The 26128-nt window shown below is 41.7% G+C and overlaps 1 protein-coding gene across 4 annotated transcripts in view; it reads left to right on the top strand.

Moving 5' to 3' along the window:
- NAV2 (neuron navigator 2) overlaps positions 1 to 26128 on the top strand; it is a 757451-nt gene that overhangs the window by 475734 nt on the left and 255589 nt on the right. For all 4 annotated transcript variants that reach the window (XM_025355931.1, XM_025355930.1, XM_025355929.1 and 1 more), the window contains exon 3: positions 3871 to 3923. In XM_025355931.1, the coding sequence (XP_025211716.1) occupies positions 3871 to 3923 (53 nt within the window). The remainder of the gene's footprint in view (positions 1 to 3870; positions 3924 to 26128) is intronic.

Here is a 26128-nt window from a genome sequence, read left to right as displayed (position 1 = left end):
CAAGTGATCTGCCTGCCTTGGCCTCCCAAAGTGCTGGGATTATAGGTGTGAGCCACAAGCCTGGCCTTAAATGCTTTCTACATGCCCTGTTCTTAAGTCTTCATCTATCCCAGACACCCCTGGAGCTGGGCTTCCTAGATGGTGGGATTGTTTGGGACTTTTCCGCCATCATCTTCCATAAGGCAGAAAGTGGGCCTTTTGCTACTGTTCTTTAGGAGCCTTCCTTTGGTGGCTAAGGTTGGATCTGTGTGTTCAGCCTCTTGTTAGTGTGATTATCTTCTTGAGTCATGAGCTTCCCCAAGTTGACAATTGCCTGCCAGCCCATCACAGTGGCATCTCTGTGAATTATTAAGAAGGTTTATGAGGCCAGGATAAACAGCATGAATCAAGAGAGAGACAGGCCTCCCTCCTTTGCTTACGTTGCTGTCACTCAGGGAGGATGCCAGAAGAGTTTGGAGCAAGAGAAGCAGGGAGGGAGAGAGAAGGGGTAGGAGAAAAATGGATAAGAGTTGAGAGAGGAAGGAAAAGATAAACAAAGGAGGATTGGAGAAAAGGGGAGCAAAGGGAGAGAGAGAATTTCTTCTTAGAAGTGGGAAGACCTGATAGCAGCTTCTTTTCCACCACCATTTGGGCTGCCTCTGCATACAACCAGGAAATTCAGACAACATGTAGGACTATCCCTTCTTTCTGTTGATGTTCTACTACCATTATGTGACCCTGGGTAAGTCATTTGCCTTTCTGGGGAGCCAGTTTTTGTCTCTTCCCATTGGCAGGATTGTTAACTGCCAGGGATGGTAAGTGCATTGATGCACAAGCTATACTGAAATGCTCTGAATCCTTTAATGAAGTCTTTTGAAAAGTAATAAGCTTGATGCCACTGTTCTTATTTTAAAAGTGCGCTGATGCTTTCCAGTCACTAACTTGTCACCTTGCATGCAGGCAGGTTACTGCATTAGTGGGGCTAAGAAAGTCTTGAATACGCTGGGATAAATAAATTACCATTGGCACTTAAAGATGCCAGTTTTAATCACAGATGAGGACTTTGGGGATAAGTGCCTTTGTTTCTTTGATTTTCTGCTTTTGGGATGCTGCCAAAGACCCCTTGCCCTGAGTTAATAAATTCAGCTTCGAAGACCAAGCTCTTCCTTCTTACCAGCAGAATCAGAGCTGCTATTAGCACTCTAATTATTTATGACAACCATAGGAATTCCTGGGAATTTAAGTAAAGGAGAAGTGTTTCAAGTATATGAAACTGGAAACTAGGAGGCCCAAAACTCGTTTTGTAGTTTTATTAATTATTTATTTTGAGATTGGATTAGTCATTTGATTCATCTCTTCCCATATACTCTTTACAGTAGTTGTAATTAGGCTCTACCCCATCAGTTTATTTTGACTTTTGTAAAATGGAAGTATTATGCTTGTAAGAGCCATGATATTTAAATTCAAAGAGCACCTGACTGGGTTTAGGTGACAGACCATGAAAAGGAATTAGAAGAGAAATTAGACCAAGCCCTTTGGTTTCATTATTCAGGTGGCATATAAAGAATCTTTAAAATGTCCCAAATGACTTCTTAGGATCACAGTTATCCATCCTTTACTGTAATGAGCACTAATGGCCTAATGCTGAAGTAGGTATTGATCAGAATCCAATGACTTATGACTTTGGCCATCACAAGTATCCAGTTGGAAGACACCTTGATTGGCCTTGATTCTCAAAAGCCACATATTTATTCTCTCCAGTGCTGAGTGTCAAAATCCAAGGTCAGAGCTCATGCCTGCCATAATTTCCCATGTATGAAAGAGTGCCATTTGTCAAGTGTTTGGTTTTTTGGGTCTTTAGTATGTACATCTGTATTACAAGTGGAAGGATAGCTGCCTGAAAATAGGCAGCTATTCTTGATTCATCTCAATGCTCAAGAATCAAGATTTCTTGATTCATTGAGATATTCAAAGACTTATTTCTTAGTTCCATTCAACAAGTATTTATTGTGTGGCTCCTGTGTACCAGACACTGTGCTAAGCTCTGAGGTGATGGTAGGAAACGAAGCACATAAGAATCTCTGTTCTTATGAAGTTTACATGCTAGTGATATCTTCTGGCTCATTATATTTTCTAATAAACAGAAGAACAAACACCCATAAGTGATTCCATTCAGTGGTCGCCTTGTTTGTGGTTTTCATGGCACCTCTTTTGGGAGCAAGGCTTTCTACAATGCCTATCCTAGTGTTCTTATATTAAGAGGAGTTGAGAAAATGCAATTAGATCTCTGAAGATTGGGATTTTCCCAGGTGGGTCATAAACCTTAACATCTATTACTTCTGGCAAGTTCTAAAAAAAGGTGTAGATTAGACTGAATATACACTAGCCAGTCTGTCTTATGGTGATCAGATTTTTGAACAATTTTCTGCCACTCGCTTGCTTCTTAATTTTCACTTTTCTCTCAAAATAGAAATAGTAGAGAAAAAATAAATTCAATTTGAGATAATGGTTCAGATTTCTAAAATCTTGGAGGCTTGGGACACTGTTATTCTATTATCTTTTTTAGACAGTTTCCAATGGCTTTTCTCTTCATGGAAGTTTTAGCTATCATATTTATTAAAATATGACATGATTTTATTTGGGGAATTCAATTTTGTGAGCAGTTATTAAGCTCTAAGGATACAGATGTGAAACATAAACTACACATGTCTGCCAGGGTCTCACAGCATAGTTGGGGGAAACAAGAAAAGGAGGAGTTATGTACTGGATGATTAAGAACAAAACAGGGACAGGTACAGGGTGCTGTGAGAACAGAGGCCTGAGTATAATACATATTACTGGGTTAATGATTCTACCATTTAGAAAATACTTACTACGTGTTGGGCACCATGCTGAGCATTTTACTGACATCATCTAATTCTCATTGCTTCTCTGGTGAAGCAGGTAGTAGTAACTGTGTTTTATAGATGAGGCAACTGTGACCCAAAGAGGTTGAATGACATGCCTGATGTCACATGCTAAAAAACTCTGCAGCTGGAATTCACGCTAACATATCTTTGCCTCCAAAGCCAGTGCTCTAACCACTATGCTTACTGACCTTCTTGTGCTGCTGTATTCTCAAACACAGTCTCTCCATAGATATCTTGGACTGTGTCGTGCCAGGGACTCCTCCATACTTATGATGAACTGCATTCACCCTGGGAAGCTGGGCCAATCCTCCTTTGTATTAGTACTTGTTTTCCTGTGAATGGCATGCAGCCTTTTTTTATCACTTCTCTGAGTAGCTGGGTGATATGACTTCACACATGTGTGTCCCTTGATCTAATTTGGACTTACTGTGTGGCATTGGTCAAGTCACATAGTGAGAAAGCGATAAGGTCTCACTTTCTCATTTTCCCCATTTGCCACTGCTGTGGGAATAGTTATTAGGACAAACAAAAGCAATATTAGTCTGGCCAAAGATAGAGTGAGATGCTTTCATTTGTGGCTTTTGTCCCTGGGAGCTGAGTTGTAGCTGGACTGATCCACTCTGAACTATTCTGTCTTTTGTGACAGTTGTGTTTGCCTTTCCAAGAGCCTAAAGTACAATCACAGCTCACTCTCTTTCCCAGTCTCCAAGCATTTCCACGATGCCCCATCACTCCAAGACTGTCATCGATGCAGTTGTCTCTCTTTTAGATGACGACCTTGCCCCAGCTGTCCCTGGAGGACGGCAGCTCGATGAGTAAGTCCTGAAGCTTGCTAGATGTGTCTCAGTATTTCACATGCCTGCACTGATTGGACAAACCCTGGTATGGGCCTTAGGACTTGGTTTCCTCAAGTGTCCTGAACATCACTACTGAAAGTGTCTCTCTGGTGATTTATTTTTCTGACTTGTGTTTCCTTTTTTAGCAAATGAAAAGATTGAAGACATCAATGGCTGTCCGAAGAACAGATCCCAAATGGTAAGTGGTGCATAGGTAGCAAATGTTTGAGTTCTGTCAGTAAGCTCTGCCTCTAAATGATATTGGCCATCTTGAAAACATTCATACCAGATGCTTTACTCCAGGGGATTATATTAATAAACTCACAGCTATTTCCAAGTAGCCGTGTTCTGCTTTTCTGACATTTGTTGGCATTTATTGAAAAATGGCTGTGATTTTTATGTAGATTGTGAGATAGTTAAAGTGAAATATTGTCCTTGCTCTTAGACACAAATTATGCAGAACTGGTACAAACATATACATGTTTAGTACTTGAAATGTTATGACTCGTTCTGCTTCCTCAAAGACCCACATCAATATGTGTTTGTGTGTGGAGCTGAGGCATGGATGAGGTGATGGTATCTTACTAATCAGAAACTGGAGCATGTGGTCAGATTGCCTTTAAAGGTTAGAATGATGCGAAATCAGAACTGTGACAGGAAATGTGAAATGTGCAGTCACATCTGAAGCTTTTCAACATAACCTTTGCAAGTGATATTCTCTCTGGCATGATGCATTTAAGCTCTGATATTATAGCTTTATACATAACCCCCAAAACTAATCTTTTAAAAATCTGTTCTTTTTCTTATTGCATGTCCTGCACATAATCTTTGAATTAAAATTTATGGTCATTGTTGAGTTCAGAAAACATCAACTTAGTTTTTCACTTCAAAACACATTTCAAGCATGAATATTTACAAAAAAAATGTATATTTTCAGTGTCTGTTAAGATAACACTAATAACCTATTTAAAACATGAAGGTGGCAACTTAAGGACAACTATTTTTTGCTGGACATTCGCTTCCAGAAATATATATATAAAAAAAAGGCATAATTTGCTTCTCTAACCCCATCCTACCTCCTTTGAGTAGGCACAGTTTGATAGGTCTCATATCAGAATAAACCAAAATGATTGGCATTCCTTGGGTTTACTGTTTAGTTTTCTGAATTGTTATCCCAATGACTTGGGCAAATAGGTAGTCTTTTCAGTTGGCTTTGTTTTTCGTGCACAAAAACATTTTTTTAATAAAGATGTCAGTGTATGTATGGAAGGGGAGTCGTTTTCCAGTTTATATTCTGAAAAAGTTTTTGTTGTTGTTGTTCCACTGAAGGTTTTCTTTCTTTTTGATCCAAAGACCAACCACTCCTTACATAGGAAAGTCCCTAGGCTGACATCTCATGGCTACTTTGACTTTTGGAAAAACTGGGCTGCTATTTTTGCTGCAGCTACTGCAGCTGTCTAGGGTATTAATAATTGAGAAAATTTGGATGATAGAAGACTTAATTTTAGTGCAGGCATGCTACACATGTAGTCCTATCTTCATATGAAACAGATGCATTATTTCCCTCCAGGATAGGTACTGATGCAATTGCCCTAGCCTATTATAATGTGCATGTAGAACTGGTGTGTGGAAATCATCAACCTTTTATTCTATTTGGTGCACCTGTATTCTAAGCACCTTCTGTTGGAGGTTTTGCTTGTTGTTAGAGTCTACTTCCAAGCTTATACAGATTGAGTAGCCCTAATCTGAAATATTTGGGACCAGAAATGTTTTGGATTTTGGAATATTTGCATTGTATTTACAGCATCCCAAATCCGAAAATCCAAAGTGTTTCACTGAGCACTTTCCTTGAGCCTCATGTCATGCTCAAAAAGTTTTGGGTTTTGGAGTATTTCAGATTTTAGATTTTTAGATTTGAGATGCTCAACATGTAATATTGTCACTTCAGATTCCTCTTTGCAAATTTATATGCAAATAAGTTACTTATAAATACTACCATAGCACCAATGCAGTGTTGCAGTTTCTCCATAACTCTTTCAGCCATGCCAGTGCTATATTGTTTTGTTTTTGTTTTTGTGTGTGTGAACTGTGTGTGTGTGTTTTTTTCTTTTTTAGAACACAAGAATATAAAATCCTATAATTGTCTGTGATAATTAGTTCCAGCTTAGGGGTGGGGAGGCAGACACAGTCTTGTGGTAAGCCTAGCAGAGAATAGTTCAGCGTACAGGATGTGAGTCCAGGAAAATGTAAGAACCTCTGCCACAGTTATTCTATTCTGTAGGAAATAAGTAGGATGATGGTAAGGACAATAGGATTATTGTTCTTGCCCCTACATCACAAAACAATGACAAGTTCATAAAGCAGAACTCACTAGATCACACAGGAAGTTCTTTCGATAGACAGGCATGGGTGATTTTCTGGCTAATAGGACACCGGTGTGCACACAAGCATATTTTGCTCAAGTATAATTTGAGAATATGGTATAGGGTGTGAGCCACCATTTCTTGATTCCTAGGTGGTTAACCTTCTAATTAGACTTTATATGGGTGGCCAATAATAAACATTGGTTGTTTGCTAAATATTGCCTGTTTGGAGGATACCAAAGGAGGAGATATGTAGAAAGCATGGCAGAAGGAAGATGACACACAATGAGATGAGAACTTGGGAAGTGTATCCTGTTAGGAGGGTAACGGGCTCTGCCAGAAAAAAAGAAAGTCAGCATAGAGTTAATGTGGTCACTCCCTAAGAAAACAGATAGAGCACCTTTAGGGTCCTTTAATAATGGAGACAAAAGCAGTTTTATTTCAGAGCAGGAATGGAGTGGGTGCTATTTCAGTTTTCAGTGGGTCAGTTCGTATCCTCAGCTAAAGGGTAGGTTAGGAGCATGAGCTTTGTAGGAGGAGCAAGCCCTGGGAGAGGGCACCTTTTTCTCCCTCCCTTCACTCTTCCTGACCCACTAGGCTGTCCAGCTGCTCTGTTCTCTGCCCTAACTCCTGCGGTCTTCCCAGAGGATAGGGAAGTGAAAGCAGACATTTGTGGAATATGGCTTAGAGGATTCCAGGGGCAGCAGTGCGTAATCATAATGGGCTTGGCATTGTGTACTTTTAGACTGTCAATCTGCAAGCAGTCACAGAGTGCCTGCTAATGCCAGGTGCTGGGCTAGGCCAAGCTGAATACACAGGTGACCAAGATGTGATCCCTGCCCTCAAAGAACTCAGATGAGTGGGCAAGAGACCAGAGAACAATTAGAACAATAGACTACTGCAGCTGCGCCCACAGACATCTGTGCATGGCACAGTGGGGACCTATTCTACCCCCAGGACAAGGAAGGTTCCAAAATAGCTTCTAAAGGGTTAGTCTTGAAAGGTCAGAGAGTTCACCACAAGAGACGATGGGTGGAAGAGGATTTCAAGCGGAGACAGCCAGGCATGGAACCCGTTTCTGGAGAATGGGTTTACCTGAGGATATCATGGATCCCACAGGGGAAAGTTTTACAAACAATCATTCATTGATGGTACCAAATTGCCACGAACTGTGTCTGGTGAGGCTCTTCTAGCCCCTCAGCAACATCAACTCCTCGTCCTGCTGTGCCTAGGGTGAAAGGAGGGGCATGGAAGAGCCCAGAGTACAACAGACTCATAGGCACAGAGGTCTTTTCAGACCTGGGATAAGCCTTCTGTATGCTTTATCACACAGATTCCTACATCTGGGGGAGAAACCTCAGAACAGAGTTTTCTAAAGCAAAAAATTCAAGGTCATCAATTCCTGTGGACAGAAGTTCAGCCATGAAATTTGGGAAACGGAAACACAACCCAGTTGGAAGCAGCTGTTAATATTTTTATAGCAGCACTAATGTGCATCTACACAGTTCTTTAAGGCTTATGAGCCCATGACACATTCAGTCCTCCTGACTGCTGTGGGCTGGTGTAACACTCACACCTTTTGGGTGAGAAACTGAGATGCTGTTTCCGGGACGCAAGCCTGATGCTTTTCCATCAGCATTTGTAACCCTCAGTGCCGCCCTCCTCTTGGCCTTCATCACATGGCACCAGGACTGTAACCCAGAGGCAGAGAGGCACAGCAGTGGCTTCCCTTTCCTGGAGCAAGCCCAGCCTTGGCTTGTTTTTAAGGAGCCCTTTGCCCTGTTTCAGTCTGACCCAGATGCTTTTGGGGCCAAATTCTTGGAGATGGAGCTTTAGAAACAACACTCCCACCCCATTCCCTCTCCCCCACCAAATTCATCCCCTTGGCCCTTAAGTAAGTGTGTGTGTGTGCGTCAGAGCTGGTTAAAATGTTTTGTCTATTTAACATTGTCATGGCAACCAAGGGGCATCTCTTTGGCTTTCAAGTGGTGTGTTCAGCAGAGTTATGTGTTAGTGTGGAAGGAAAAACATTACTTGGAGGTTAGCCAGCGGGTGCTGGGGCGGACCTGCTTCCCAATTTGAACTCACTATACTCAAGACATTGGGGGCATTGGCTCACTTTGGAGCCTGGGAATAACCAGTGGCAGGGGGTGGTTTTCTTTTTTCGTCATAATTATTTTAAGCAGCTTGCCTTTCTGTTGTTGATGAGAAGTGCAAAGTTAGGGAGGCTTGCTTGCCTTTTCAGCAAAAAAGCCCCAGGCCTGCTTTCCCCTTTAGCTGATCTTGGGCCTGGGGTCACCTGAGCCCAGAGCTTCCTCTGGGCTCTTCAAGGAGTCCTCCTGCCTTCTTCCCTCAGTGCATCTAGACTGAGGGCCAGCCTGAACTTGGGGACCAGCCAGGCCAGGTTTCCAATTCCTTTTCTGCTATTCTGCAGCCTTGAGCTAATTACTTAATTCTTTGAAGCCTCATATTTCCTTTTCTATGAAGTGGGGTTGATAATAATACATACCTCATAAAGTTTTCATGAAGACTAATGAGGCAATGAAAATGATAATAATGGATAATAATAATTAAAGTGACAAAATACAACCAAAGCTTACAGCGTTTGCCTTGTGCTAAGCACCATTCTAAGTGCTTTACAAATACAGCATGTCCCCTTAGTTCATCCTCCCAATAGCCCTTTGATGCTGGTGATCTTATTATCCCTATTCTCCTGGCATATAATCAGCACTCAGTATATGGCAGTTGCTATGACAATGAAGATTTCTTTCAGTGGTCATTCATGTTTTGGGAGACATGGAACCCTTTGGAAATCTGAGAACCCTTCAGAAATCTTCTAGCTCTCTCCTCCCCAGATTGCACTTACCCCAGAATTTTGCATACAACCTGAGCAGATCATGAACCCCAGAGGCCAGCTCATGTATGCCCTGGGGTTCCATAGACCCCAGGTTTGGTGCCCCTGCTGCGTAGGGCACAGCTCTGCTTCTTGCCCTGTCCTTTCAGGGAGCTCTATGGAAAATGCCCACACTGGAGTTCCTAAGACAGTAGGAATCTACACTTAGGCACAGAGAAGGGCCAGGTAGTGATTTTCTAACTTCTATTCCATAAGCAGAACCCCTCATTTTCCCAAATAAAAGCTATGGAACCCCATATATGAGCGATAAAAGCTGCTATAAGTAGGGATAGGTAGCCCAGGACAAGGCCACCTCCTTTGCAGGAGGCCAGCACCTGGAGAGATGCAGTGGGATGGAGCCTAGGAAGGAACTTGGCAGCATCAGGTTTCTGCTCTGCTCCTGGCTCCAGCCCTCCTTTCTCTGGTCCTCCTCAGTCTCTTTTCTGTGAAAAGACACAGTCGGATTAGGTCTCACTTACCTCTGACCTCTGCAAGAAATCACAGCTGAGAGCAAGGGCTGGGAAGGCCAACTGCTTGTAACCCAGGCATGTCCCTTAGGCTGTAAGGGAACCAGTTCCTATAACAGAGGTAGTAACAGTACCTGCCCCACAGGGTTGTTTTAAGGCTTCCGTGGGACAATCTACATGAAGTGCTGGCATGTTGCTGGCCACAGAGTTGCTGGCCTCAGTAGATGTTAGCTCTTTTGATGATTTTTCAAGGGACTTAAGTATTTGTTAAAAAAAAGCAGACATGCCTCGGGAACAGCCAACCCTGCTTTTGGGTGGGGGCTTGTTTAGTGGGGTTTGAATTCATCTGTATACCTACATCTCTCTGAATGATAGCACTGGACTCAAAGGAAACCCCTGAGAGATCTCATGTCACAGAGCAGGGTGGTCAGTCTCACTCAGTCCCATCATAAGTAGCCCTGGATAATCCACTTGGCCTTGGCACTTGACTTCCTTCTATGAGAAATGTGGAAGAGAACAACACCTCGCAGGGTTGCCATGAGATTTTAATGAGCTAACATTTACTGAGTACTCACCATGTACCAGACTATGTGCTGAGAGCCTACTTAATCACTCAGAACAGCCCTATGATAAAGATGCAGTTATTGTCTATATGTTGTACATGGGGACTGAGGATTTAAAAGGTTGCTCTTGGTCCCAGATTATTTACCTAGGCAGAGGCAGAGTTGGAGCACGAACCCAAGTCTATTTTCAGAGATATGGTGTTTACCTCTGTGACAGAGAAGGGGTATCAAAAATAGTCTCCACCTCACCAAGCCTTGTTCTCCTTAATTTTCATCTGCTGATACAGCAGAACCAGTTAGGCTTAGCTGAGAGTTAGCAAAAAGGGAGGAGATGGAATATTTCTGGAAAGGGCCTGAGTTGACCTGCTGATGGGAACATGAAAGCTGAAATAGGGGCAGGTGGCCCCTTGTGAAAGGCAGCTCCTTGAGTTGGCCTCGAAGAGCCCTGGCGCCAGGTACCTCTGGCTACATTCTCTCCAGAGTCTCCTGGGCCAGGAGAAGGCCATCTGCAGTGGGATCAGGTTTCCAGACCCAGTGACCTTGAGCCCTCCCAACAGCTGCCAGAAAGCCGGCCACATGCCTGGGGAGTGTCTGAGATCCTTGGGCAGCTGAGTTGCCTCTTCCCTGGGCCCTGGGCCTATTTTTACACGGCCCTAAGGGTACACACATGTTGCAGAACCAAGAAGGAATGAAGAAAAGTCCATAGGCCACTTAGAATTTAAAGCAAAGTAGCAACAGCTCAGGGCCAAGACCAACAGGAAGCATGCACTGCTTCCCGCCCAGGGCGGCACATACACACTATCACTTTTATGTGTTGGCCATTGTTCATTGTCTTTCAAAGGTGGCAACAACCTCCACGTCTGTCTCTCTCTTCAGTCATGCCTGTATAAAACTCTCACTGCGTTCCCATTTCCCTCTCCATACTCTTGAGCACAGAATAGAAGATCCTTCAAGATCTGATTACCATCCTCTCCTACCACTTGGCCACTCAAACTCTATGCCCCAGCAAGACCAGATACCTTGCAGTATGCCAAAGAGGCCATGTATTCTCATGCCTTTGTACTTTGATAATGTACAAAGTACTTATTTACAGACAAAGTACTGTCCAGTCTGCTAGGAGTGACCTCCCGCTTGCCCCTTCCTGGGCAGTGTGACCTTTAATATTCAGGTCACTTGTTTCCTCAAGGTGTTGACATAATGAGGTGCCTGTCATCTTTTGTGTCCCCAAGTGTCCTGTGCCTGCCTTTAGTATAACACACTCTCTTGTGGTTGTCTGTTTACTCATCTTCTTGAAGGAGATACCATGTCTTTCACTTGAGTATCCTAAGCATCTGTCATTTTGGTGAATGGCATGTGGTCAGCATTTAGTAAATACAGGATGGGTAGATGGACAGACAGAAAGACCAAGGAGGGAGCTGACCTGAATGTATGTGTGTGTGACTAGAGGATTGTAACATGCCATTATTCTGATTTCATTATCTACAGCTGAGCAGTGCTTTGAGCACTCAGTATTAATTTGGAAGTTCTTTATAGGATTTAAAAAATAGATATGTAGCACTGTTCTAGAAGTGTCTTTCCCTAATTCTTTTCTTCCTCAGTTTATCCAGAGGACCCAAATAGAACGCTGTAATTACTCTCAGGAATTGTGGTTAATTTTTAGTTTGTTGAGTTTTTTGTGTTGCTTGAGGTGAGCATATTTAAGCACCCTCACAACCACCAGTTTATTAATGTTGATAACAAAAACAATGATAAGGTACTGTTCTAAGTGCCTTACATGTTTTAACTCATTTTATTCTCATAACAGTCGTATAGAATGAGGAATATATTTTATTCATTCCATTAAAAAGAATGGAGAACTTAGACCTTGATGCCACTTGATGTGCTCTGCCAGGGGCCAACTGTGGGTTGTGATAAAGAACCTCTCATTCTTTCCCCTCACACTGTAGCGCCTTTGTCCCTGACTTTCCACCATGCTTTTATTTAATAAAGTACAGCAAACACTTAGAGTAGGTACTGGTTTAGATATTTCATCTGTATTGACTGATTTTATCTTCCTAAAGCTCTATGAGAGCATATATAATTATTATTGTCATTTGACAGATGAGGAAACAGAGAGCAGTTGAGTAACTTGCCCAAGGTCACACAGCTAGTAAGTGGCAAGCTGGGGTTTGTTTGCTGGAAGGCTGACTTGAGAGTCTACTCCCTTAACTGTTATACTATTCTACATGTAAAGAAATTGATTAAAGGAGAAAAAAAAGACTCACTATGACATGGAAAGGCAAATATTCCATTTGTAACCCTAGCCCCTCATCTAGGCATAGGCAGAGGCTCAGGAGTCGACATTCTATTGTGGGAAGGAGATGTGAGATAAGAAGAATAAGCATGGGCTCTGGGATCAGGCAGACCTGGGTTCCACACACGGGGCATGTGTGCTGGGCAAGTTAATTTAATTTCTCTGAGTCTGTCTTCTCATCTGGAAAAGGATAATGATGGAAGCTACCTTCTAGGGTTGTTGTGGGGGGTTATAAAAGGCACCTGGTTTCATCTTGGCTCACAGTGAGTGCACATGAGAAGGTCATTCCCTGCCCTGTTTACAAGTCACATATTTTCTAACTATGGTACATCAAAAGATTTCTTCATATTCAAAAAGTATGCCCTCAGTGGGGTAGCTGAATAATGTCAACCCATCCCCAACAATGTTCACATCCTAATCCCCAGAACCTGTGAATATATTATCTTACCTGATGAGACACTTTGCAAATGTGATTAAGTATTTTGAGATGGGATAATGATCCTGGATTATCTGGGCAGGCCCAATGTGATTACAAGGATTCTTGTAAGGAAGGTGAGAGAGGTGACAATGGAAGTTAAGTTGGAGAGAGAGATTGGAAGTTGCTAAGTTGCAGGCTTTAAAGGTGGAAGAAGGGGCCATGAGCAAGGAATGCAGGTGACCTCCACAAGCTGGAAAAGGAAAAGGAAACAGATTCTCCTCTAGAGCTTCCAGAATGGATGCAGCCCTGCCAAATCCTAGGTTTTAGCCCACTGAGACTGATTTTGGACTTCTGACCTCCAGAACTGTAAGATAATACATTTGTATTGTTTTAAGCCATTAAGTTTGTGGTTCATTTATTGCAGCAGCAATAAGAAACTAATACACTGGGATTCATGCAAAATAACTCTTGCTATATTAGAGAGTAAGCTATTTGGATTTTACAGCATAGGCTCATTTTGCTGTAAAGGTAGGTTCCTTGGATTTCTGAGTTTACTGGAAGGTGCTTCTATGGTTAGAACCCTTCAGAATGGAGCTTGCTGCATCAGTCCATTCAGAGCACATCACTGTAGGGAAGCATGTGGAGGACAGAGACCCACAGCTTTTTATTTCTAGCACTGTGTCCACATTGTGGGCTGATAGACATACTGAACTGTCATGAGAGAGGCAAGTGCATCTCATCTCAGTAATTAGAAGTGAATATTGCATCTTCTGGACCTCTTTGCCAACGTAAACTCACAAGTAGGTACTTTGTCCCCACAACTAACATATGTTTGTCTTGTTAATTAACATAACATTTAAGCAAATGTTAGGAATTTACCACATTTTATATGCTATTTAATAACATCAAAGCTTTGAAATGTGAATAGTTTTTTTTTTTAAATCTTTTTCAGTTCAGTAAAAATATCCATATTCTCAGCACCTGGCATAGGCCTAGGTATGTTAGAAGTGCTCAGCGAATGTTTCTCAGATGAGAAAGCTAAATAAGTGGTCCAACAATCCAGGAGTTTCAGAGAGACTGGAGTGATGTGACACATCACATTTTAATATTTTGAATGCACTATGTAAGTTTAAGTGCTCTCAAGAAATGTGAGATTCAGTTTCTTCACTCATAATTTTATATTTTAACTCAGTTATAAAGGTAAATAAAAAGACACCAAAATAACAGATTATTTACATTAATAAGGGAAATGGTGTTTGGGTTGGTAAAACCTTCGATAGCAGTGTTCAAGCTTTATGTGTGAGAAGCACCTGGAGAGATTATCAAAACAGATTGCCGGACCCCACCCCCAGAGTTTCTGATTTGGTATGCCTAGGGAGGAGCTGGGGAATTTGCATTTTTGACAGTCTCCCAGGTTACTGCTCTGTGACCCACCACACTTTGCCAAGCATGACACATTGTCTCTGAGTTAAGTAACAAAGCCTCTTTGCTTGGATATGACTGAGCAAACATGCATTTAACTATATATGAGTTTGTAAAGTTGTTTGCAGTTTTAAAAGTTAATATGAGGGAATCCTTTTGCTTTTTTGGAAAGGTTAGGATGCCTTTAAGCTGGTCCAACCCGTGGCCCACAGGCCGCCTGCGGCCCAGGATGACTTTGAATGCACCTCAACACAAAATTGTAAACTCTCTTAAAACATCATGCGATCTTTGTTTTTGCGACTTTTTAAAAGCTCATCAGCTATTGTTAGTGTATTTTACGTGTGACCCAAGACAATTCTTCTTTTTGCAGTATGGCCCAGGGAAGTCAAAAGTGTGGGCATTCCTGCTTTGTACATTCTTTTTTCTTAGAACTATTGTAAGTTCCAAATTGATATGATCTGAACTGTGCACGTGGTCATGATCTGATTGGAGTTTGAGATGCCTTCTCTACCCCCTTCCAGCTCACTTAACCTCTGTAACTTTTTTTTTTCCACTGAATGTTTGGGGTGACAATTCTTTAGCATAGTGGGCTTAAATGCCTGTGTCCCCACTAGACATTAACTTCTTTGAGGACAGGAGTCGCATCTGTCCATTTGCTCACACTGCTTAGCAATCTCGTAGATGCTCACTCAGTGCATGTTTAATGAAGAAATTCCCAACACACCTGCATTGGGACTGAGGTGTTGTGAGTGGCAACATGGTGTACTCAGGAAGGTTAAAGAATGTAGCAAATGTGAGGCTGACCGAGGTTGGGGCTGGGGGAAGGGAAACATGGCTACATATCTGAGCTGAAAGAGAAATTGGATGGTGATTTATAACTGTGTGGATTGTGGTTTATATAAAAGCCATCTGGGCCTCATGCTTGGATCCACCTCCCTGCATATGTCTTCATGGAGTTCTTATGTTTCAGCCTAGCATCAAAGGGGTGTTTTTTTGTATATGTGTTGTTTTTTTAAAAATTTTGCCATGAAGTGGAACTTAGCAAGGAATTCCTGTTTGCACTTTGTAAGGTATGATTAGCCTATGGCATCTGCATGTTGGGAACTGGTCAGGTCAGTGGACAAATGCCAGTGTGCTCACTTCAGAGAGTAGAGAATGGTGGCCAAAAGGCTAAGTTGAGATGCTTCTAAAACAAAAACTGAACAGATGCCAACAGTTAGATAAAAATCAATATATTTCATTAAAGTTGATCTTTTGTGGATTGGCATGCAACAGGCAAAAAATTGACTATAACTGGGTAGCAGCTGCCCCCTTTAGGTAGGTGTGGGCTGTTGGTCACAATCTCCACCATTCCCTATTGTCTTATACCTAACCCCTTTTACTCATTTGTTACCAGCCTATCCCCCTGCACACATTTGAGGTTTTTGATCCCTAAATGATTGTATTCTCATAAGTTTCCTGAGCTTCCTCAGGAATCCTAAGCACTGGCATATGGTAGCTTGAGAGATCTCTGTTTTGGGAGCATTTTGATTTGGAAATAAGGCCTATAAATGTTTATATTGATTTAAATTATTCTTGCTCCTGAAGATTTAAAATACTGCAGAAGAACCTAAATAAATGTCTTCCCTAAGGAAGTTACTTCTTCCTCTGTGAAGTGTCCTGTTTAAAATGTAAAGGTTAGATTTGGTTTGGAGGGACTGATTACTTATTGCCTTGTTGTACTGCTGAAGTCAGAGGGCAGGAAAAATGACCAAGAAAGGTGGTGATGTTTCTCCTCAGCTCTGGCAAAGCACTTGCTGTTTGGTTGTTAATGCCCCATGTTTGCACAGGGCTTCGTAGCTTACAAAACATTTCCTATTGTGTTCAAATTCTAACTCTGCTGTTTAACAGCTGTGACTTAGGAAGGCTGTTAAACACCCTGTGCCTCCATCTCCCCATCTGAAAAATGATAATAATATCTTTCTTATCTAGTGTGGGTTAAAAAAATAAAAATTAACTGAAATAATAATGTATGAGACAGAATTTAGCCCAGTGCTTCATGTTTCGTAAGAATGCAAATATTAGTTTCTGGCAAGGTCTCTGTATGGCTTTCAAGAAAGGAATAATTATCCCCATTTTACTAAAGGAAAAACTGAAGCTTAGGGAAATTAAGTACCTTGCCCAAAGGTGGCCAAGGAGCCCTGAGAAATCCAAGATTCCCTGGACTTTCCATCTGGTCATCTGAAATCCTTAATTCCCCTTTCTACCCTTGAAATCTCCTCTTAGTAATAGCTCCCATAATGATGAAACTTTGAGATGAGTTGACTTTTCCTATTTCAGTAGCTTTCATGGGTGAGAGGGCTCCCACAGTGGTGGGAACATGGTACCAGTTACACAGAGTTGGATGTCGGGGGAGAACCTGTCCACAATTTAATCTCATATACTTTCCCCTGAAGGACTATGAAGCAAGAAGAAAGGGGCATGCATTCCAGGTTTCCACTAAGGGACTACTCGTGCATACCTTTAGTGGGAGGTTTTCTGAAGTGAGTCAACTTGGCATTAAAGTATTCCTCAGGCCCCCTTCTGTTTCTCCAAGGAGATTGTACAGAGGAAACCCTAACCAGACCAAGGGGCCTTTCATGGTTAGCCTTTGGATAGGGTATTTCTTCCAACTTGGTCTTTTCATCTACATACATTGCATAACCAGTCTTGTGAGACTCCTTTGAGAAGGATTTGCCAAGATTTGATTTGAGTTTCAGAATTTATTGGTTGCCTCCTTTTATGAATGATTATCAAGTGCTCTCTGTTTATAATTACCCAGCAGTTTAATTTTAGCCCTTGGGGTGGGTGGAGGGAGCCTTCCTGATATGTGGATATATAGATAGAACCATATGGAATGACCAATATTTAACCATTTTTTACCTACAAAAATGGCAATTTTATCTAGTTCAACCAAAGATTTGGCAAGGATGTAAATAGTAACAGAGATTAGCATTCTATGATGACTTAAAAATTATCACTTTTTCTTCACAGGTGCATTAGGTATCTTGTGGCCTTGGAAAGCTCAGGGATATCCTGTAATGGAATCTTTCCTTGTCTAGTTTGCTCTCCTCTTTCAGTGGATTTTGGTCATGCCTCTGACATTGTGGCTGTGGCAGTAGGCAGTATGCAGAGTGGAGAATTAGTTATTATATGCTTAATTATTTTTAATTTCATAATTCCTAATCGGCTGGCATGTAGCTCTTTGCCTTTATCACAGACTTTAGAATTTGAAACTATTGGCCAAATCGTTTCTTAGTATAAAATGTTTTGTGTATTCCTTGCAAAATTCCCCCAAATTATATATTCACAGTCATCAGTGATCTAGCATTCAGGTGCAACTCCTTAGCCATGCCTACAACTAGCTTTTGAAATAAAAAATAGATTGAGGTAATGTATGTGGAAGTTTCTAGTATTGTGCCTGATATGTAATAATCACCCACTGATTGCTAGCAGAATTTGAAATTAGAGTGGAAACAATGGTGATTTGGGGTTAGATTTCTCATAGACATTAACACAATAGGGTGTGCTATAAAGGCAGAGAATAGCAGACCATGGCCTTCATTCTAGCCATCATCAGAGTAGGTAAGCAAAGTCCTGCAGGATTCTGAATTGAGTATTAACGCATTCAAAGGTATTTGCTTGGCTTCGTTTCCTGCTTATGGATGCCACCAGGAGAGGTCTTACATTTAAGTACATACTATCCTTGGAATTTCAGGAAATGCATGGATTGACTGTTCGTGAACAACCAGAAGAACCATAAGCTGCCGATAGTGGCAAATTGGCTGAAGCACAAAGCACAAAGCTGACTTACACAGGCTGGTGTGAGGGAACTGGTACCAAGCTGAGGAGTGAGTTTCACTCTTGGCCTTCCTCTACAGATTTTTCCATTACCATATTCCTTTATATCTACTTACTTTGTGGGTATAACGATGTGGTCTAGTGATCTTCCAAAACTGAAGATTCACTGCACTCTAGAGACATATCTACTCCTGAATTTCAAGGATCTGCTGTCTTATTTAATTTTGCATTTATATTCTGCTACCTCTTGAAGATTCTATGGTGGCTTATGGGTTTAAGCATGTAATATGGCAAAGGTACCAAAAAAACAATCCAGACCTTTTTAAAAGAGCATAGTGAGTAAGTGTCAGGCTTTTGAGTAGGTGCCTTGATAAGAATAAGTTGTCCCTTAACATATTTGTGACTGTATGTTTAGTGGAGTGATTGTTTACTTAAAGTCAACTCTTGCCCAGGAGACTAGCTGCTCCTTGAGGGAAGGACCACACTGTCTTGTCTGCCTGCATTTTCTGCCCATTGAATAGGACTGAGAATAGAATAGATGCTCAGTCTGTATTTTCAAGGAATGAACGAGACTGTCAGATTCCAGGTAATTGCACTGGGTGACATCTCCAAGTGTCTATAATCCCATTCTCTCTACCTCTGTTGTGTGTCTTGGGGGACTGGAAGTCAGGAATTTTGTCTTAAAGTTTGAGTCCAAGTTTATGTCCTCCTCTGGGGGTAAAACCAATGTTTTCTGCAAAAACTATTTGGTTTTTAAAAAGTAAAATTGATATATGTATACATTGTATAATGATTTCCACAGTCAAAATAATTGATACTTCTAGTACCAGGCATGCTGTACCTTAGATCTCTAGAACTTGTTCTTTTTAAAACTGGAAGTTGATACCTTTTGACTACCATCTTTCCATTTCCCTCATCCACCAGCCACTGGCAAACCACTGTTCTGCTCTCTGCTTCTATGAATTCAACTTTTTATAATCTCACATATAAACAAGATCACGCAGGATTTGTCTTTCTGTACCTAGATTATTTCACCTAGCATCATGTCCTTCAGGCCCATCCATGTTGTTGCAAATGGCAGGATTTCCCTCCTTTATTATGGCTGAATAATATTTTATAATATACCACATTTTCTGTATCCATTTATCCTTTGATGCATTGCACACTTAGATTATTTTCCTAACCTGGTAATTGTGAATAGTGCTGCAGTGAACATGAGTCCCCAAATTAAAAGGAGCTGAGCAAGGCAATAAAGCAGGAGGAGAAGCAGTCTGACATGGGGACTCATAAGCTGTGTCCAGCCCCTGATTCCCACATTCTGAAGCTTTCCTGTTTCAAAGCCACCATGAGAGCTTGAACTGGCTTGCTGTAAACGTTAATGCTTGAATGGCCAAATATCTCTTTGAAATACCAATTTACTTTCCTTTTGACAGTGGTAGTTCTTATGGTAGTTCTATTTTTAAGTTTTTGAGGAACTTCCATACTGTTTTTCGTAATGGACTGTTGACTCTCCTTAATGAAAACTATTTACCTAAAAGGACTTAGGCTTTCTCATGTAACTCAATAGAAGAGACTTGGACCACAGAGTTTTTTGGATAGATAGTTGTGGTTCTGGCAGGGTAAAAATGAATGCTAGTGACAAATTATGTATTCGTAGAAAGGCGGTACTAGTGTCACATAATTTAACAAGTCTCAGAGTGTCTCACACTTCGAAATGATCTTTCACTTTCAGGAAATGCCACTGGTATGAAAATTCTGCCATTATGAAATTACATGAAGAATGAGCCCTTTTAGAGCTCTAAATATGTGAAGTTCCAGATCATTGACATATATCCACCCACCCAATCCTCTCAGTAATGGTGGGAGATAGATATCAGCATTTCATGTTACAGATGACAAATCTAAGGCTTGAAGCAGTTAATAATTTTCTCAGAGTCTTGTGGGCATCTGTCAGGGAGCCAGAACCAGGGTAGGAGGAGTCCAAAGTCATGTTCTTTTAAACAGATATTGTCACCTAATAATTGTGGGCAAGAGGTAATGTGGGAAGCCAATGGCAGTCCCTTCGGTCGTGATGTGAATTTGTTTATCAGCAACTTTTCAAGAAAGAGTTGTGGAGAAGTAAGCATGACATCAGGTTATGGAGAGGGCCCAGATTCCTGGAGAGCTGTGCTTGAAAGGAAAGCTGGGAGGAGGAAACGGAAAGCAGATAAGCCTGTTCGATTCTCTGTTTCACCAGGGGCCAACCCAAGACACAGCTTTGGAATGTCCTGTCCTTAGAACTATTGCCCAGGGCCACTCATGCCTAAAATTACAACACAGTAACAAAAACTACCAGTTGTTGGGCACATATTAAACATCACAAATATATCCTCTTGTCTAATGACAACCACCGTCCTGGGGGGTAGGTGTTATAATGCCCATTTTATAGATCAGGACACTGGGGTAACTTGCTGAACATCATAATTTAGTAAATGCCAGAAACAGGATTTGAATCCAGACTTGTCAGAACCTAAAGCCTGTATTACATCCTCTAAATATCACTCCTTAGCCCTAATCATTCCCCTTTTGTGTTTGTGTCCAGCTTCTAGCTTGAAGTCCTTGACTTGGAGCAGTGATTCCTTTTGGAAGTGCTAGGAAGTTTTAAGGAGAGTTACTCTGAAATTGTAGCAGGAGAAAGGATATACAGAATGGGATATTGATTGAATGTACACAAAGGTATCCTTGGGCCTTTCTGACAACACTGGTCACCAGTGGAATTTTTCCTCTCATAGGGTCTACCATCTCTAAAAGAGAACAGAGTTCAACCATAAGAGTTTCTTATGGGAACCTCCAGAGTAAGGATAGACTTCTAGAACTTTAGCTACAACTCCCCTCCCAGGTTTCTTTCTTTGTTTCAAGGGAAAAATTGAGAAGTCAGAAAATAATAGGAAAATTATTCTAGGCACTTGGAAGCAAAGTGGAAAAAGATAGTCACTGCAGGAATTTGAGAATCTTGCTTTCAATTTTTTCTCTAGAGATAATTTTCTTTGTATCCATATGGACTTGCCCATTTGCTGTAAAGCAGAGAGACTCTTAAAAAGTTTTTTAAAAAGGGAATTTTTGACAACATCTTGGAAAGCTGAAGTTATAAATATTATAAACAGTATGGTGGATAACACTGCCAAATTAAAAGGAGCTGGGCAAGGCAATAAAGCAGGAGGAGAAGCAGTCTGACATGGGGACTCATAAGCTGTGTCCAGCCCCTGATTCCCACATTCTGAAGCTTTCCTGTTTCAAAGCCACCATGAGAGCTTGAGCTGGCTTGCTGTAAAGGTTAATACTTGAATGGTCAAAGCTGGGACAGAGTCATGGAGCCCCTCTTATGACTGGACGAAGTTGGCTTTCTTTATAAATCAGCCTGTGTGGCTTACACAAGGGCAGGCCCTGATGCTCCCGAATATTTCCATGCCCAGGAGAACTGGAAGCACCACCATGTGTTTCCCTCATTTCTGAGGTCCCCTTCTAAAATTAAAAGTATAGTGTCAGGACGCTGCAAACTCTGCCCTATGGGGTTGTGCATCTCCAGGACCACACTATGCTCCATGAGACATGCGATCTTGTGAGTTTGCTAGGCCCCCCACACTGATACAGGTGGACAAAAAAAAAAAAAAAAAAAAAAAGAAGGTGGGTAAATCATGTGTAAAGTTGTGGCCTCTAGGAGTATAGAGGAAAGAGACAGATAACACTGCAAGACAGACATTTAGGAGGGCATTTCCCCAAATTTTGTTTTGCTTTTTGGCTTTGTTTCATTGTTTTCTTCTTCTTTTTTCCCTTTGGAAAGAGACAGAGGAAGGGGTATTAGAAGGATATGGAGACCTCTTAGATACAGAACAGACATTTCCAGTACATGTGACCACAGATGTTGATATTTGCCTCCCATCCCTCCCCTTCTTTGTGAACAGCCCAGAAGCCTCTGGAACCCTACCTTGAGGCCCCTGTTTGACCCATCCCTAACATGAAATAATCCATCCTCCAGCTTTCAGATAGGAAGGACTTGGCTGGGTTGCTACTGCCATGGTAATGGGGCAGGTCGAGGTACCGACAAGACTTCCCAAGGAATGAAGAGACCCTTGCCTTTGCTCCTTCTCTATGTCAACTCCTTTGTGTGGTCAACATGCCCTAATGTGGCCCTGTTTGCCCTTGCTCAAGGGACCTCTCATTGCCCTTCTCCCTTGCCCACCATGCTCCAGCCATTATGACCTTTTTTGGGTTCCCAGAATGTGGTATATTGGATCCTGTATGGAGTCTTTTAGCTTTGGATTCCCTAGGCTTGGTAAGTTCTTATTCTCCCCACTGTTGGTGCCTGGCTAATTCCTTAGGTCTCAGCACAAATTTCCCTTCATTCCTTCAGTCAACAAATATTCTTGAGTAGATCTATTATGTGCTGCACCCTATCCTAGGTGCCTGGGGCTACATCAGTGAACAAAGCAGACAAAAAACCCTATCTGTGGACCTACATGCTGCCGCTTCCTTAAGATATTCTTGTCTGTTACCCTCCCCCTGGCCCTGCTGCACCCAGAGGCTAGATTAGGTCTTCCTTCCTGCATACACGTTCCCAACACTCTTCTCTTTCATGGTAACCATAACAGCTTGTCATCATGTACTTATTTGTGCATTCTTTATTTAATGCTGGTTTCCCTATGTTAGACTGTAGGTTCTACAATGTTGGGGATTATGTCTGTCTTATTCACCACTATATACTCAACACCAGCACATTGGTTGACACCCAGTAGATGCTGAGTAAATAGGGGTGAAGGAATAGATAAATGAATGGATGACAATTATTTTTGATGGCAAATAGCAATATCAGGAATGAGGGTCCTACCCACTTCTGGGAGGAAGTTGTTTGAGTTGACATATGAGTTTTATGAAGAAGCTACACTGTGCTTCCAGAGTCACCAGAATTTGCAGGTTCTCACTTAGCCTTGCCTGGGGTCTAAAGCTCCTACTGCCTAAGCTTTAGGCATTTCATGATTTACAAAAATGGTTGTGACCATGCCTGACTTTAATGCAGCAGCTGTTTGCCTCTCCTTCCAGACTGGAGATTTCCCAAGGGGCTTGGTGAGAAACTGTTATACCGTAAGAACTACAGTTCCATTTATTTGGTATGCCCAGAATGTCATCTTCCCCTAGGCTGTGGTAGCACCCATAGAGATGGTCTTCGTTTGCATTAATCATTTTCATGCGCTTTGCACTCAGCTACACTGGTATTCAGAGAAAAATGCTGCCATGACAACTGCCACAACAGATGGTATTTGATCAGTCTCTAAGCTACCAGGGAGATATATAGCAGTGCTTCCGAGGTTTGCATATTTTGCGTTATCAGGAGACCCAAGTCCAGCCTTAATCATGATTGAAATGCAAAGTTTTCCATTTGTTTCTTATCTCCTGATTCTCTTTCCAGTTGTTTGGCATTTGTTTTGATTTTTCTAACTCCCTAGCTCTCCTGGGTGGGGAAATACTTCAGGATATGGGAGACAAAGGCCACAACACACATAGACCATGGAAGTTGCCCTGCAAGTCTAAACTTCAGAGACTGTTGAAAAACTATTCAACTTTGAGATGGCAGTCTCAGCAGAGATTGGCAAAAAGGCTTAATTGCAGGCTCTCTCATGGATGTTCAGGCACTGCACAAGGTGGAGGCCACATTTGGCTCCAAACAAAGGGAATTCTGGGGAGGTGCATCCTGGTCTGCCCCTTTTCTCTACCTCCATCCGTCATCCAACACCTCTCTGCTCCCGGAGTCTCCAAGCCACGTGGTGGTCCCTCTTCTGGGGAAACCCAGAAGAGGGAATGCTGCAAATTCCAGCAACTCAGTCCCAGAGCTCTTGGACCCATTTCTATGGCAACAACTACAATAGCTTCTCACCCAGTCCCCAGCCCCCTTCAAAAACACTGGAATGTCAGACTTCATACAGATATTTTTCAGCTCATTTTGGAAAGTAGTTTATATTGGCCACTACGTGCTAATGAACAAGTTTGGTCTTATTTACATACTTTGCTGTTTAAGAGTCTTTTCTTTCACCTGCCTCCCAACTTTAATCGGATCCTTATCTCATGCTGTGTGTCTGGATCACACATGAGTCTTGTTGAAGATGGGCACGAGAACATCATTGTGCTGTAATGACTACTGGGGTGCTGCTGCTGGGGCCGTTCCCTCTTGAGATGTGGTAGGAGTTGGCAATTTCAACAGTACTCGAAGATGGATTGTGTTTACCTGTACAGTATTTAGAAGAAAACCTTAAGGTGAATTTTAATCACAAGAAGGACTGGATCAAAGAAACAATCTCCCTTTCTGATCTCCTTCCAAATGAAGCCAGGAGATTGGAAGCCACATCTGACCCCATTCTGCTTCCCAGCCTCACTCTCTTCCTGGGGTGCAGATGAAAGAGCGTGGGTCTCGGCTGCCTTGTCAGCAGTGATTTTTAACCTTAATGGAATCTTATTAAACAGTGGATTTGAGACTTGAGGAATGTTTTTTGAACTCCTTCTGTGAACAGAGAAATCATAGTAGAAAGGTAAAATTCAAGGCACTTGATGGACTTACGAATGATCTTTTAAATAATGACCATGTTCTTTGTTTTAACATTTTCTGGAGTGCAGACCAGCCATCTGCTTTTGGCTCCCTGTATTTCTTCTCTTTAGAAGAAAACACTGGTGCCCTTAGGCTTTTTCTGTTCACCTAATAAAGGAAGATCCTAATGCTTCTCTTGTTTATGTGCTCTGATTCTTCCTGAGACAGACAGGAATCAAGGTGTGTGTTGAATGGCTCTGTGGATCCTAGAGGAGGATTATCTAAATGCAGGCTCCTATGTATGATGGGCAGGAGGACTTCCTGGTTTCTCACCCAGCTCTGTCATTTACGTTGACCTGTGTAATCTTGGTCAAAAATCTGACTTCCTTACCTCACTTTCTGTATCACATAATACTTGCTAAAACCAACACGATCCAAAGAATTGAGTGCCATGCTGGCGCAGAGCAGACATCTACACAACAATGTTGACTGAATGAATGCTTGAAAGAATCCTGCAACTCAGGGCCTCTCAATCTCAGCACTGTTGACATTTTGGACTGGACAGTTCTTTGTTGTGAGAAGCTGTCCTGTGCATTGTAGTATGTTTAGCAACATCTTGGCCTTTATCCATAAGATGCTAATAGTACCCTGCCCCCCTTGTGACAGCCCCAAATGCTGCCAGTTGTTGACAAATTGGTCCTTCACCTCCACCCTCCATCCCTAGCCAGTGGAGAGCTACTGATCAAAATTATAAAATTCTGTGAAAAAAATGACAGGACTTTAAAAAGTTAACAAAGAAGAAGTATTCGGGTAACTTATTTATAATTATCCTTTTAATAGCATCGGACATTAAAAGAAAGTCCAGCAGATGGCTGAATTGAAATGTATCAAGGCTAGCCTTGCAAACAGACACTATCATGTACTTTAAATGATGCTGTATGTGTTGAATGTTCCATAAATATAAGTAATGTACTTTATGCTTCTTGGAATGTGAGCTCTGTAGAAATAGTGTTGTAGTAGAACAGTGCTTTTCTTGAATATGTTGGCAGTTGTCTTTATTTTTTTATTCAGTGCCATATTGCTGGACTATTGCTGAAAAAACTTAACCTACCTCGTCAGCCCACCTCCATGACACTTCCCAGGATAAATATCAAGTGTACTATTTTTGAATTTGCAATTAGAGATTCAGGGATGGTGAGCTTTTTCTTTTCCTCACTTTCCATGGGAACAAAATTGCCAAAGCCTCACTTACTAGCCATGTGCAAGATATTATATAAAAGGACTGGGAGAGAATGATAGGAAAAGGCAAGCAGTAGAAGAGGGATTTTATAATTTTATTATGATTTAAATACTAGTGTCTCTTTTGGGGGGCAACAAATCCTTTTGAGTGGATTTGGTATATTACCACTGTGTACAACAGTAGAAATAAGCACCGATAATTAACATTTTTTCTCAAAAGCAGGGTTTCATGGTATGGTGAAGTGGCATTCAGAGGCACAACTGTTATTACACTTACAAATGAGAGCAGATTGCTCCAAGACATCACACTCGGGGTACTCCCAGCCAGTCTTTCCTTTACTTTCCCCTCCCCTATTCCCTCTAAGCCAATAGCA

This window comes from Theropithecus gelada, chromosome 14, assembly GCF_003255815.1.
Source record: "Theropithecus gelada isolate Dixy chromosome 14, Tgel_1.0, whole genome shotgun sequence".
Taxonomy (NCBI): Eukaryota; Metazoa; Chordata; class Mammalia; order Primates; family Cercopithecidae; genus Theropithecus; species Theropithecus gelada.
This window is presented reverse-complemented; position numbering and strand designations above follow the sequence as displayed.